A 12,893-nucleotide genomic window follows, 5' to 3' on the forward strand; every position below is an offset into this window, starting at 1 on the left:
GCTTGTTGCAGCGGCACCATGGCTCAAGCCGCTAAGCAGCTCCGCAAGAACAAGGACCTACAGGAGCTCGCAGCTCAAGAGCTGCGAGAGAAGGAGGAGGAGAAGATCAAGAAGAGGAACCGATCGAGAGACCGTAGACGCAAGGTAACAGAAAAAAAAACCTTCTTGCTCTTTTTCCGTATGGGGAAGGATACACACACCTTCACACATATCACTGACTCATTGTGTTAACCAGTCAGCTAGAGCTGGTCGTTCACAGATTATGTTTGAGGAAGATGCTGATGTCTGGCAAGGTGGATTTGGGGGGGGGGGGGGGGGGGGGGGGGGGTTTGTCATGACTGAGATGATTGGTTAAGTAGCCCCTCGGTCCTCGGGGGAACATCCTGCTCGACTGATGTAGAAGCAAATGCTGTTTATAACCGATGCTGCATCACAGCAAACCCGAATGCTTTATGTATTCAGATGCACCCGCCACAGGCTCCATTGTTTGTCGCGTTCCCTCCGCCTGTCATCGGCATGCTACACCACCTCATATCGATGCCGTAAGCGTGAACTTTGGCAGAACGTGAGCGTAATGTCTGCAACTGTTTCTGCTGCCCATTCTCATTACAGTTTGTATGATGGAATGGGAGCTCTGCTGCTCTGCTCCTACTTACTTACCGTACCTTCCACCAATGTGCATGCGATGATGTATGGTCGCGTGCATGCAGATTTGGGCTTCACACGAGAGCAGGGGGGAGTCCAGAAGTACACGTGACTCAGGTTAGAGCTGAAGACAACAAGATCGGCAGAGGCCGGGGTGATGACTCCGCTCCCGTCTGCTCACCAAGGCTCATAAAACCTGTCAGCTTAGCATTTATCAGCGTGTTCGCGTAACTACACGATCGGGCAGATATATGTGGCCGGCGGTGGTAGAATGTAAGTGTAGCGCATATTAACAGAAGCGAGTTGCTGACACACACGCAGTGACACAAAACGATACTGGAGTCTAAAAAACACTCTGAGGAGCACTGTCCTTGAGGGTTGGCTGTTTAATCTATGGTGGGACGTCTGATGAAGCATTTGTCAAGGCTGTCAGTGACCCCTTGAGATTACACAGGGGTCTGGAAAATTGAAGATGGGAAGTGTTTGATGACACTTGCTTTTTTGATTTGATTAAAATAGTGTAATGTTTAATAAGCAGTTCAACACTCACTCTCCATATGCAAGCCTTGAGCATTTTTCATATGGACATAATTGTGTTAAGTTAAAATGAAAACCGTTTGTTTCCTAAGGCCTAATATAATGTGACCTTACAGTACAGCTAATGCAAGATGCATATGTGTGTATGAACTAAATTGAAAATTGTGCAGCTTCAGGCGTAAACCAGTCTGTAACCCTGCACAGGAGTTCACCCACTGGCGCTCAGAAGGGTAAATACTGGCACATAAACAAAAACAGAGAAAGAGAGGAATATTATATGATTAGACTTTTGTTGTTTATTTTAATTGAAGTTGAAATCAGGGTCCATAATCAGTAAAGAAGTCCATAATCTGTAGCATGCATTTACAAAGTAGATTGAGTTGTCATTTCATGCCGACATTTATCACCACCATTTATCGTAGAAGTCAATGTGGAGCAGTGATTGCTATGATAAATTAAAAATGGCACTTCATGTCATAAAGATTGTCGACCCCTAGTGTAATCGTGTTCCTGAAAACGTGTCAGTTTAGCTGAGGTCTCGAATCGTTTTGGATGGTCTGTGGCCTTGTGAGATCTCAGCTGTTGGTGGACAAACAGTTGTGTTGTGAATTTTACACATCCCTGAGGTGGATGTCCAGAGAAAAATGATGTCAAGTGCCCAGAGTATGAGACACAGAGAAACTGGCTGTGTTCCGATTGGAATATTAGCTCTTACTGCATACTGCATTATATACTGCATAGTGCATACTATATATATTAAAAAAAAAAAAAAATATATATATATATATATATATATATGTAACTTTAAACATAGTATGCTGTATTGTTGTCACATTGTGCATTTAATTCAGTTAGTTGCATCTGTATATGTTTATTTTGTTACAAATCTAATTTTGTGCAGAAATATCTTCAAGTTCAGAAAAAAAACGGGAAGTTACAATGCACAAATTACTGTTCATTCGTCACACTGGAAATGGAAGTTTAAGCGCATTGCATTGTGGAATGTAGCTCATTGTCTAGTGTCTGTATACTACACATTTTAGCATGTGCAGCAGATCATGTGGCTACACTATTAAAAATAACCGTTCTTTATTTGCATCTATGCAGGGTTCTGTGAAGAACCTTTAACCCTCATGGAACAATTCCATTCCAAAAAGGTTCTTTATAATTCTTTAATAAGAGTTTTAGAATGTTCTTCACACTAAGAAAATATTGTTCTTTTAAGAACTGTTCACTGAAAGGTTCTTTTTGAAAGCCCTATTTTGGAACCTTTACCAAGTGTACCATAAATACAGATTGTTTGCTCGGTCTACACAGTATGCATACTGCAGAAAGAGTAGTACAGTTGTATGCTCTTCTAAACATAGCCTTTGAGAAAGAAACAAGAAGAGGGGGCTCTTTAATTCTTAGAAATGGCCTATAGTGCATCATTTACTAGCTGCATTGGTGATTTGTATTTTTTTTTTACTTATAAAAGATGGTATCTGTGCTGATGTGTACAACACAGTATTAATTACCCCACAGTATTTTTATGTCTCTAAGCTGATCTTGCCGTGTGTAAGATCTTATGCATCACATCCATATGGCTTACAAACGGCCTGGCCCAGATTCCCATACAGCAGAGAGCATGCATTTGTCTTGTTACCTATAGGAGAAGGTGAAGTCACACATATCAGTAAGTACCTTCAGTCACGGGCTATATTTATTCCGTGCCTGAGTCGCTACCAATCTGTCCGTGATCCTGCCAACTTGAAGGGATGCGTTGCCCAGGATTCTGGAAGGTTCAGTTGTGATCTATGGGGAGATGCTTTTGTAATGCCGTGTTTGCACCACTGGAGGCAGCAGACTGGGAGAGCGAGAGGTCCACTGAGAGTGGGAGTGACTGGAGAAATATTGCAGCATAATGTCAGAGATCAGGGTTAGCCCAAGTGCATTATAATTAAGTACCTGCTGTGGTCGTAATAGGATAAGACCACATTTGCCATTAAAGCCATACTGCTTAACTTTAATATCTCTGTCGCTGATAAAGACTATGTCTCTGGATGCCTGCCCTGACAACAAAACCTGAACTACCCTGACAATCACCCGTATTCCCTTGTAATTGAACATTTCCAGCCATCATCTTGAGTTTTAAGTCAGGAAAGAGAAAATACGTTCATTTTGTTCACTTCAAAAGGTGCATTTCTTTGGCTTTGACTTGCTACATTTTCACTTTAGCTGTATTAAAATGTTCATATTACTATAGTTTTGTGCAAAAAATATCAGATGAATGTGGTGAATGAATATGGAATTTCTGTTACTTGTTGAAAAATATCTCAGTGCTCATTAATTTCAAACCTAGTAAAATATAATTTTTATCATTATCTTTCATAAAGATGTAATATGCACTATGCACTGTTAACATCGTGGAAACTTGTTTTAGTGTGTCATGACCCTTTAAAGGTTACAGTACATTTTTGTATTGTACTTCTTTGCACTTAGTTAAAAGACATATGAATATTTTGTTGAGAAAATATTCATTTGTATTCTCATTTGATTAGTTGCACTCTAGGCATACAAACGGTTTGTGGTCCTTGAAGCTTTAGAATATTTTAGCTGCAGGCATAATTGCTTTGAAACAGATCTCCTCAAAAATTAAATATTAAAGCTAGAGCAGAGTCATTTTTTTTGTCTTGACTTAAAATGGTTGTATTTCCCATTTTCCCCTCTAACATATAAAGTGTAAAACTGTTCGATAATTAGAACTGCTAGATTGTATTTATTCATTTTTATTTGTTAATGAACTTTGAGACATACCAGTCCCATGTGCACAAATGTAAATGCACAAAGTTTAATGTCATATCTCTTGTAAGTATTGCAGTTCATTTCTTGGCTTTGTAGGTTTCGTGGACGTAGGTGTAGTATTTCACAATAAAAATATGTCTGAAGTGAAAAGACGTGGAATAATGTAGATGGCCATTTTCATTCTTTGAATGCACAGGAATATAATAGTGAAAAGGTGTTGAGATACGGTTATGGTTTTGTTTTGTTAATCTGACACTGCTTTGTATAATTAGACAAAAGAACATGTTTCGCCTTTGATATTTGAACATTTCCGGTTGATAAAGATTTGATTAATGTGTTCATTACTGTTTCCTTTTACACTGTAAGAAGGAAGCAAGATATATAATTACATATATGGGGGTGGGGGGTAGTATTCTTTGTGCCATCCACTGCCTTTTGTCATTCTTTACATGAAGTTATGAGGCCTCGGTCACATTTATTTCTATGGGAAATGTTATCTTTAAACTGTTTATTATGAACTTGTTTTTTGGTGTACATCTTAGTGAATATATATGGATATAATATTTCAAGGTTTGTCACTTATGTTTCCAAGGCTCAGCTTGTTATTTCTGCACACAGAATACAATTAGGCTATTTTAAATCTGTGTAGTATGCATACTAAATGGATGACTGTATTACATTGATTGGCCATACATACTATACATATTTAGTATACAGTACATACTGCATTGATCAAAAATGATCAACTACACGTTGAAAGGATTGCATAATACATTTACAACACTACTAAATTTACATGGCATTTAGTTGCATACAACATTTATTTGGTATTCATACTTCACAGATTTGCAAGAAAAGCCTAAATGAAGTGCACTGTGACTAATATGCTTATGTACAGGGGGTACGGAAAGTATTCAGACCCCCTTAAATTTTTCACTCTTTGTTATATTGCAGCCATTTGCTAAAATCATTTAAGTTCATTTTTTTCCTCATTAATGTACACACAGCACCCCATATTGACAGAAAAACACAGAATTGTTAACATTTTTGCAGATTTATTAAAAAAGAAAAACTGAAATATCACATGGTCCTAAGTATTCAGACCCTTTGCTGTGACACTCATATATTTAACTCAGGTGCTGTCCATTTTTTCGGATCATCCTTGAGATGGTTCTACACCTTCATTTGAGTCCAGCTGTGTTTGATTATACTGACTGGACTTGATTAGGAAAGCCACACACCTGTCTATAAAAGACCTTACAGCTCACAGTGCATGTCAGAGCAAATGAGAATCATGAGGTCAAAGGAACTGCCTGAAGAGCTCAGAGACAGAACTGTGGCAAGGCACAGATCTGGCCAAGGTTACAAAAATATTTCTGCTGCACTTAAGGTTCCTAAGAGCACAGTGGCCTCCATAATCCTTAAATGGATGATGTTTGGGATGACCAGAACCCTTCTTAGAGCTGGCCGTCCGGCCAAACTGAGCTATCGGCGGAGAAGAGCCTTGGTGAGAGAGGTAAAGAAGAACCCAAAGATCACTGTGGCTGAGCTCCAGAGATGCAGTCGGGAGATGGGAGAAAGTTGTAGAAAGTCAACCATCACTGCAGCCCTCCACCAGTCGGGGCTTTATGGCAGAGTGGCCCGACGGAAGCCTCTCCTCAGTGCAAGACACAAAAAAACACCTGAAGGACTCCAAGATGGTGAGAAATAAGATTATCTGGTCTGATGAGACCAAGATAGAACTTTTTGGCCTTAATTCTAAGCGGTATGTGTGGAGAAAACCAGGCACTGCTCATCACCTGTCCAATACAGTCCCAACAGTGAAGCATGGTGGTGGCAGCATCATGCTGTGGGGGTGTTTTTCAGCTGCAGGGACAGGACAACTGGTTGCAATCGAGGGAAAGATGAATGCGGCCAAGTACAGGGATATCCTGGACGAAAACCTTCTCCAGAGTGCTCAGGACCTCAGACTGGGCCGAAGGTTTACCTTCCAACAAGACAATGACCCTAAGCACAGAGCTAAAATAACAAAGGAGTGGCTTCACAACAACTCCGTGACTGTTCTTGAATGGCCCAGCCAGAGCCCTGACTTAAGCCCAATTGAGCATCTCTGGAGAGACCTAAAAATGGCTGTCCACCAACGTTTACCATCCAATATGACAGAACTGGAGAGGATCTGCAAGGAGGAATGGCAGAGGATCCCCAAATCCTGGTGTGAAAAGCTTGTTGCATCTTTCCCAAAAAGACTCATGGCTGTATTAGATCAAAAGGGTGCTTCTACTAAATACTGAGCAAAGGGTCTGAATACTTAGGACCATGTGATATTTCAGTTTTTCTTTTTTAATAAATCTGCAAAAATGTCAACAATTCTGTGTTTTTCTGTCAATATGGGGTGCTGTGTGTACATTAATGAGGAAAAAAAATGAACTTGAATGATTTTAGCAAATGGCTGCAATATAACAAAGAGTGAAAAATTGAAGGGGGTCTGAATACTTTCTGTACCCACTGTATGTAATATTTATTCTGAGGCAATGTTTTAAGCATACTCCATGTAGTATGTATAGTAAACCAGTAAGTCATGCAAAAAATAATGTTTACTCACATAGAATTAGTACATTAATTGAGTATGCATGTTTCTCAGATTTAGTATGCATACTAACTGAATTTAGTATGCAAAATTACTGTGCCTGGGTATCTTTTGCACATTTTTCCCCTAAAAATCTTATGTCAGATTCTTACTCTGATCCTAATCTATTTATTATTCTCAGAGTTTCTCCAGCTGTGGTGTCCTTCTTGCCCCTTATACATGCATGCTATCGCTTATGAGATCATTCTGTCACCTGAATGCTGCAAACTTGTTTTTTTTTTTTTGGTGCAACAGATGACACTTGAGGTTTCAAAAGAATTGTGTTGATAATGCTCATGATATGGATCTTGATATTGAAAGGTTAATGCTGAGAGTGTTTCACATTGTCTTAGCACTCCCGGGTGTCTCAGGAATAATTTTATGAGGAGTAATGAATAAAAATTAATTTCAGTAAAAGCAACACTGAATGACTTTCTTTATTAGTTTACCTGAATAATTTGCATAATTGACACTTCTCTGCTGACATTAGGAGACAAGCTAATTTAGTTACTGTTTCAGTAACTTTAAAATTTGCTTTCAGTATTTTTCTGTAACAATTGTGATACTTCTTTAACCTTTTCAGAGTATGTAGTTTATACACAACCAGTAATCATTTAGGCATTTCTTAGTATTTAGTATTATGTAAATATGGTATTCAACACCCTCCTTTAAAAAATGATATGCATACTAGGTTTATATACATTGCATACACAGAAAAATAAGGGTTTAAAATTGTACCTTTTTGGGTACATCAGGTTGTCCCTGGAGCAAGCTGTTGTATCCAAAAAGGTACAATTTTAAACCCTTATTAGTGAATTGATTTAGTATGCATGTTGCACAGATTTTCCTTTTCATTTGATTACCTTCTTATATAGTTTTTTTGGTTAATTTGCATAATCTTCACTGAGGTGTTTTCAGTGAGTATTCATGACACAAACAAATTTTGTTAGTTTTTAGTAAAAAAATATATTTTAGTGCTTTGTAGCTAATAATTACATACTATTCAAAAGTGTGGGGTCAGTAAGTTTTATATAAATATATTCTATAAAAAAAATCCTGAAAAAAATGCATCACGATTTCCACCAAAATATTAAGCAGCACAACTGTTTTTAATAATGATAAGGACATTTTATTGATTTCCAAATCAGCATATAAAATATATTTTAAAAAATATTTTAACATAAAACAGTTTTGAAATTCTTATAATAGTTTACAATATTTCAAAATTATTAAATTTTACTGTATATTTGATCAAATAAATGCAGTCTTAGTGATCAAAAGAGATTTTTTTCAAAAACATTAAAACATCTTACTGACCTCAGACTTTTGAATGGTAGTCTATATAGTTAAAGTATGTGAAAAGTATTTTAACATGAAGCAAGTACATACTTTTTCAGCTTGTCCAGTTTATACACAGTCACTAATTATTTAGGCTTTTCTTTCATTCAAAATCAACTGCAAATTTCTGAAGTACGAATTCAAAGTTGATGTAGTATGCAACTAAATCATTTTAATATCAATGCAAGGTGTGTAATTTAAGTAGTAGGCATTGAAAATATGTGTAGTTGTCATACTCGATGAATGTAGTATGCATACTAAATTTGTAGTATGCATTCTTGATCAGTGTTGTATAACTTGGAAAAACATGCACCACTCATATACATGGATTTATTTATTGATTTAGTATGCATACTACACAGATTTAGTTTGAATTCTGTGTTAAGCAATTTCAGTCTTGGATGTGTGATATTTACCCCAGTTGCCTGTAATGCTATCCCCTTGTGACATCTTCAAAGGCCTGGTCCTAATCCACTCAAGTTAACAGTTTCTTTCTCATATTCCCAAATTAATGTCATATGTCTTGCAGAATTATACTAATCCCTGCAGGCCTGTCTAGATACGTTAGATATGACTTGACCTTTCTTGTCTTTGCGGCTCAAATCTTGTCATAAACCAAATGACCTTCCTTTTTTTGTGACATTCTTGCTCTCAAAACAGCCCATTTCAGCAAAATTACAAGCTGTGGATTTTCTATTGATGTATGCAGTTGTGTCTTTGCGCTCTGACAGAAAGTAAACATAATATTTCCACTGGCTATTTATGACCTCGTGAGATACAATGGCTTAAATTCCCTCCGTCCTCTCGCTGTTCCATTATCAAAGTCTGGAAATGTCTTCTGTGTGTGTGTGTGTGTGTGTGTCGATATCTAGTGTGTATGTGCAAGTGTTTGTGTAACTCCATTACCAAACTCAGCATTTGTGCATGTGTGTACATGTTAGAACGAGAGAGAAGGAGATGCCGAGTAAAAAACAAGAGGAAGAAGGCAATCACTAATGGAGGGAAAGTGAGGTTCAAGGAGCAATCTCTTTCCATCCATGGTTTAAAATTGAATCTGTGATTAAGTATTTATATGAGCACGGTGTGGCTTTTCCAGTCCAGTGCCTCAGTGGAGTGCAGGGAGAGAGAGGGAAAAGATCTGTAATATTGCCAGAATGAGTGCTGTTGTCTTCCCGATATGCCTGTGTGTTTATGGGCCGCAGCTACAATAACAAGAGCACAGCCTGACTGTAGTAGTTGATTACCAGCAATAAGCAGGTCTGGTGGGAGAGATGAAGGGCGCCGTCATGTGTGTCTCGGGCTCTGATGATGAATTCTCCTGCACTGCCTGTAATGATGTCCTCTGTTTACTTGTGGTGCAACGTTATGAGGTCTTTGTTGGATATTGACTGCTTTTTTGTATGTTTTTCTGTGTTATTATTAAATATACAGTGAATTCCTTTAATATCAGCCATATTAAAGTAGGGTGACCATGACTTTGCTAAGTAGGAAATGCTCCTGGACATTTTTTGGTCCTTGAATGACATTGTTGTCAAGATGTAGATGAATGTATGTCTTCATTGGAACAGAATTGGAGAAATTTAACATTACTCCACCAATGGATCCTCTGCAGTGAATGGGTACCGTCAGAATGAGAGTCCAGACAGCTGATAAAAACATCACAGAAACCTACAAGTATAATTAATATTCTTAATTAATTTCTTGTGAAGTGAAAAGCTGCATGCCTGTAAGAAACAAATCCGTCATTAAAGGTATTTTAATCTGGACAATAATCCATAATAAGGTCTCTTGCAGTGAAAAATTCCATCTCCTGTTGTCCTCTCACATCAAAATCCACTAACATTTGTTTTTGGACTATTTTTACTTATAAATTGTACTTGATCTGTGGAGATTTCTCTCCTGATTCAGATGAGACAAGTTTTTTTTTCACTGGAGAAAGCAATATTATGGATTGAGGACTCAACAACATTCACTAATACATCATTAAATTCAAAGGATGTATCCGTTAATATTATTTAATAGCCCTGAGATAACAAGAACAGTGAACAGTTGTATTTTTATAAACTAAAGTAAACAAAGATTAATTAATAGTGTAACAAATGTATTGCTCATTGTTAGTTAATGGTAGTTAATGCATGAAATAATGTTAGTTAATAGGACCTTATCGTAAAGCGTTACTGACTGCTGGTTAGTCTAAGATAGCGAGTTACAATCAATCACAATGCTAGTCAAACATAGTTTTTCTGGTGAAGTTGGCTGACCAAGTAAGTCCTGCTTGTTAGTCTAGTCAGTGTTGAAATACTGAAGGCTAGCAACAAAACACAGCAGAAGAAGAGAGGTGTCAGCAAAGCATTGAGAGACAATTTTATTAGGCATGTTTGTTTATGAGAGCGAGAACGAGATTCTAAGAGGAAGTTGTGATTTAAAATAGTGTGTAACTGCATTAGAGTGTAGCCAGCGGCTTCTCAAAGTAAAAATCCCATTTGTTTTTTCCATTATGGATTTTTAACCATAACTCTTCTAGACAGACCTAACATGAGCTCCGAGGCTGTTAAGCAATGATATATGCTTCTATAAAAGCCACTTATTTTAGCTTCATTTTTTTTTTTTTTTTTTTTAAATGTATAAGTTATATTTAAGGTTTAATTTCAAAATTCATAGAGAGGAGTTATCATAATTCTTGGATCCACCAATTAGAGAAGTCACTGTTAACATGAAAACAAGAACCACAACAAAAGAGCTCATTAGCAAACACCTACTCGCATGAAACACTGCGGCTAATGCAAATGAAATTCAAAATGTTATATGTATGTATATAAAATTGATCAAAAGTGGCACTAAAGACATTCATAATAATACAAAAAATCTATTTTAAATAAATGCTTGTTTGTGTCAGCAAAAAATGTCTGAAAAAAATGATTACGGTTTCCACAAAAATATAAAGCAAAATCTTTTAATATAATAATAAGGGATGCTTTTAAAAATACATATATAATAATAAGAAATGTTTTAGAGCATTTTATCAGTATGTAATGATTTCTTAAGGATTATGTGACACTGAATACTGGAGTAACAGAAAACAGTTGTTTTAATATTAATATTATTATAATAATATTTCACATTATTAGTATTTCTACTGCATTTTTGATCAAATAAATGCAGCCTTGTTGAGCATAATCTTACTAATCCAGTACTTTTGAAGGGTTGTGTATATTTGTATACAGTATATTTGACTATTTTGCAATACGTTCAAATATATTTTACACTTATAGGCAAAGACTGTATGTCAGCATTTTTATGTGTCTTGTGCCTTTGTCTTTCTTAAGTTTTCAAATACTTTTAGCCTCCAATTAAAGTTTGTATGTTGCTGTTGTGATACGTCTCGACTCAAATTTGATGCCCACTGGAGGTAGTAATGCAGTCTTGATACTAAATGTATAAAGAATCCAATGTTCTGTCAATTATTTTCTATCAAATGGAATTTTAGTTGCGTAATAAATATAGCAAATACATAGCCTGATGTTTTTATCTGTGTTGTTAAGCATTCCTTGTTCAGTTTCTTATCTCAGCGCTAGTTCTTCATCTAAATGACCTTCTGCATTTTCCTTTAGATCTCTTGTTCCCTCCCTCCTTCTGGCCTTCCACCCTCCCATCAATCTCCTGACGGTGCATCTATTAGAGATTATTGATGTTCCCTACTGACAGTATCATGCAGTGTGACTTACAGAGCTCTTACTTTATGGACCGTCTCATTTGCCCCCGGCACTGGTGTCATCTGGCCGAGAGCTTCAGGCTCAAGGATGCAGTGTAGAGCAGCAGTTTAGCACACCAACATCAGCATCAGCACCAGACTGCCCCCTGTAGTGTCAAGGCAAAAACACACACACCCCAAAACACCCTTTTATGCACACATGGATGCACACACATGCTTACACAATCCATCTTCGCCGCTCTGACTCAGCTGTTTTTGGCAGTGAGGGCAGTACAGTGGGCCCTTGAGGAAAACGGGAAGGTGAAAGTGACAAACACGGCCCTCAGGTGTTCCAACACTTCACGCCCTCGCTACAGTGCTAAGCTCAGGTTAAAGAAGGAAACACACACAGGGCATGAAATGAATAAGGGAAAATCCATAATCTGCTAAAACAGGACCTAGAAGTGTACTGTTGTGATGATTCTTTTTATCAGTGGGATGGTCTGTGTTTTTCTTGCAGACCATCTAATCTGGAAGCCTGCTTCCACCCTTATAAAAAAGATCATCTTTGAAAAGCTGGCTTTATTTTTGAATAAATCTCACAATTACAAGTTCATATCTCATGATTTTAGCTTTTTTCCTGTAATTGTAGCAATTGTAGCTTTCATGCAAATTCATTTTCTGTAGTTGTGATTTTATAGCTTAAAATTGCATGTTTATTTCTCATAATTGCATAGTGAAAAAAATACTAAAATGTATTTGAAGTACTTTTATTTTGTGCTAGGTATACTACATATACATTTCCATATTAACGTGCTTAATAAAAGTACCCTGCATATGTACTTTTGGTATACTAAACTGGTATATTTAAAGTCTGATCAATTTTGTGCTTAATGTGCTTTAATTTTGCAGAAGTAGTGCTGAGGTCCAACTGAAAATAAACCAAAGTATATTTGATTGTGCTGAAGTGGAACTATTGCGAGTATACTTCGTTCACTTTAAATATCTTGCATTTAAAGACTGATATTATACAGAGAGATCATACAATCCTTATTAATAGTCATATTTTAGGTGTAATCATAAGAAATGTGGATTGTGCAATGAATAAATACTCCAAATAAAGTTTAATAATATTTTTTATATCTGTTAAGTGATATGTCAGTAAATAATGAATGAATTTGACATATATTTAGTATGAAATAAATGTATTTTAATAAATTATGGCATAGGATTTTCTATACTAGGTTTGGAACATATATCTCTCAATTTCAA

The 12,893-nt window shown here is 36.8% G+C and overlaps 1 protein-coding gene across 1 annotated transcript in view; it reads left to right on the forward strand.

Moving 5' to 3' along the window:
* Positions 1–18: 18 nt before the first annotated feature.
* The window catches only part of LOC306862301 (ankyrin-1-like), a gene marked incomplete at both ends in the record, with an annotated part of 70,426 nt that continues 57,551 nt past the window's right edge, over positions 19–12,893 (forward strand). The window contains one exon of the mRNA XM_079405041.1: positions 19–144. Coding sequence (XP_079261167.1) covers positions 19–144 — 126 coding nt within the window. The remainder of the gene's footprint in view (positions 145–12,893) is intronic.

This window comes from Barbus barbus (genome assembly GCF_936440315.1).
Source record: "Barbus barbus genome assembly, chromosome: 43".
Classification (NCBI taxonomy): Eukaryota; Metazoa; Chordata; class Actinopteri; order Cypriniformes; family Cyprinidae; genus Barbus; species Barbus barbus.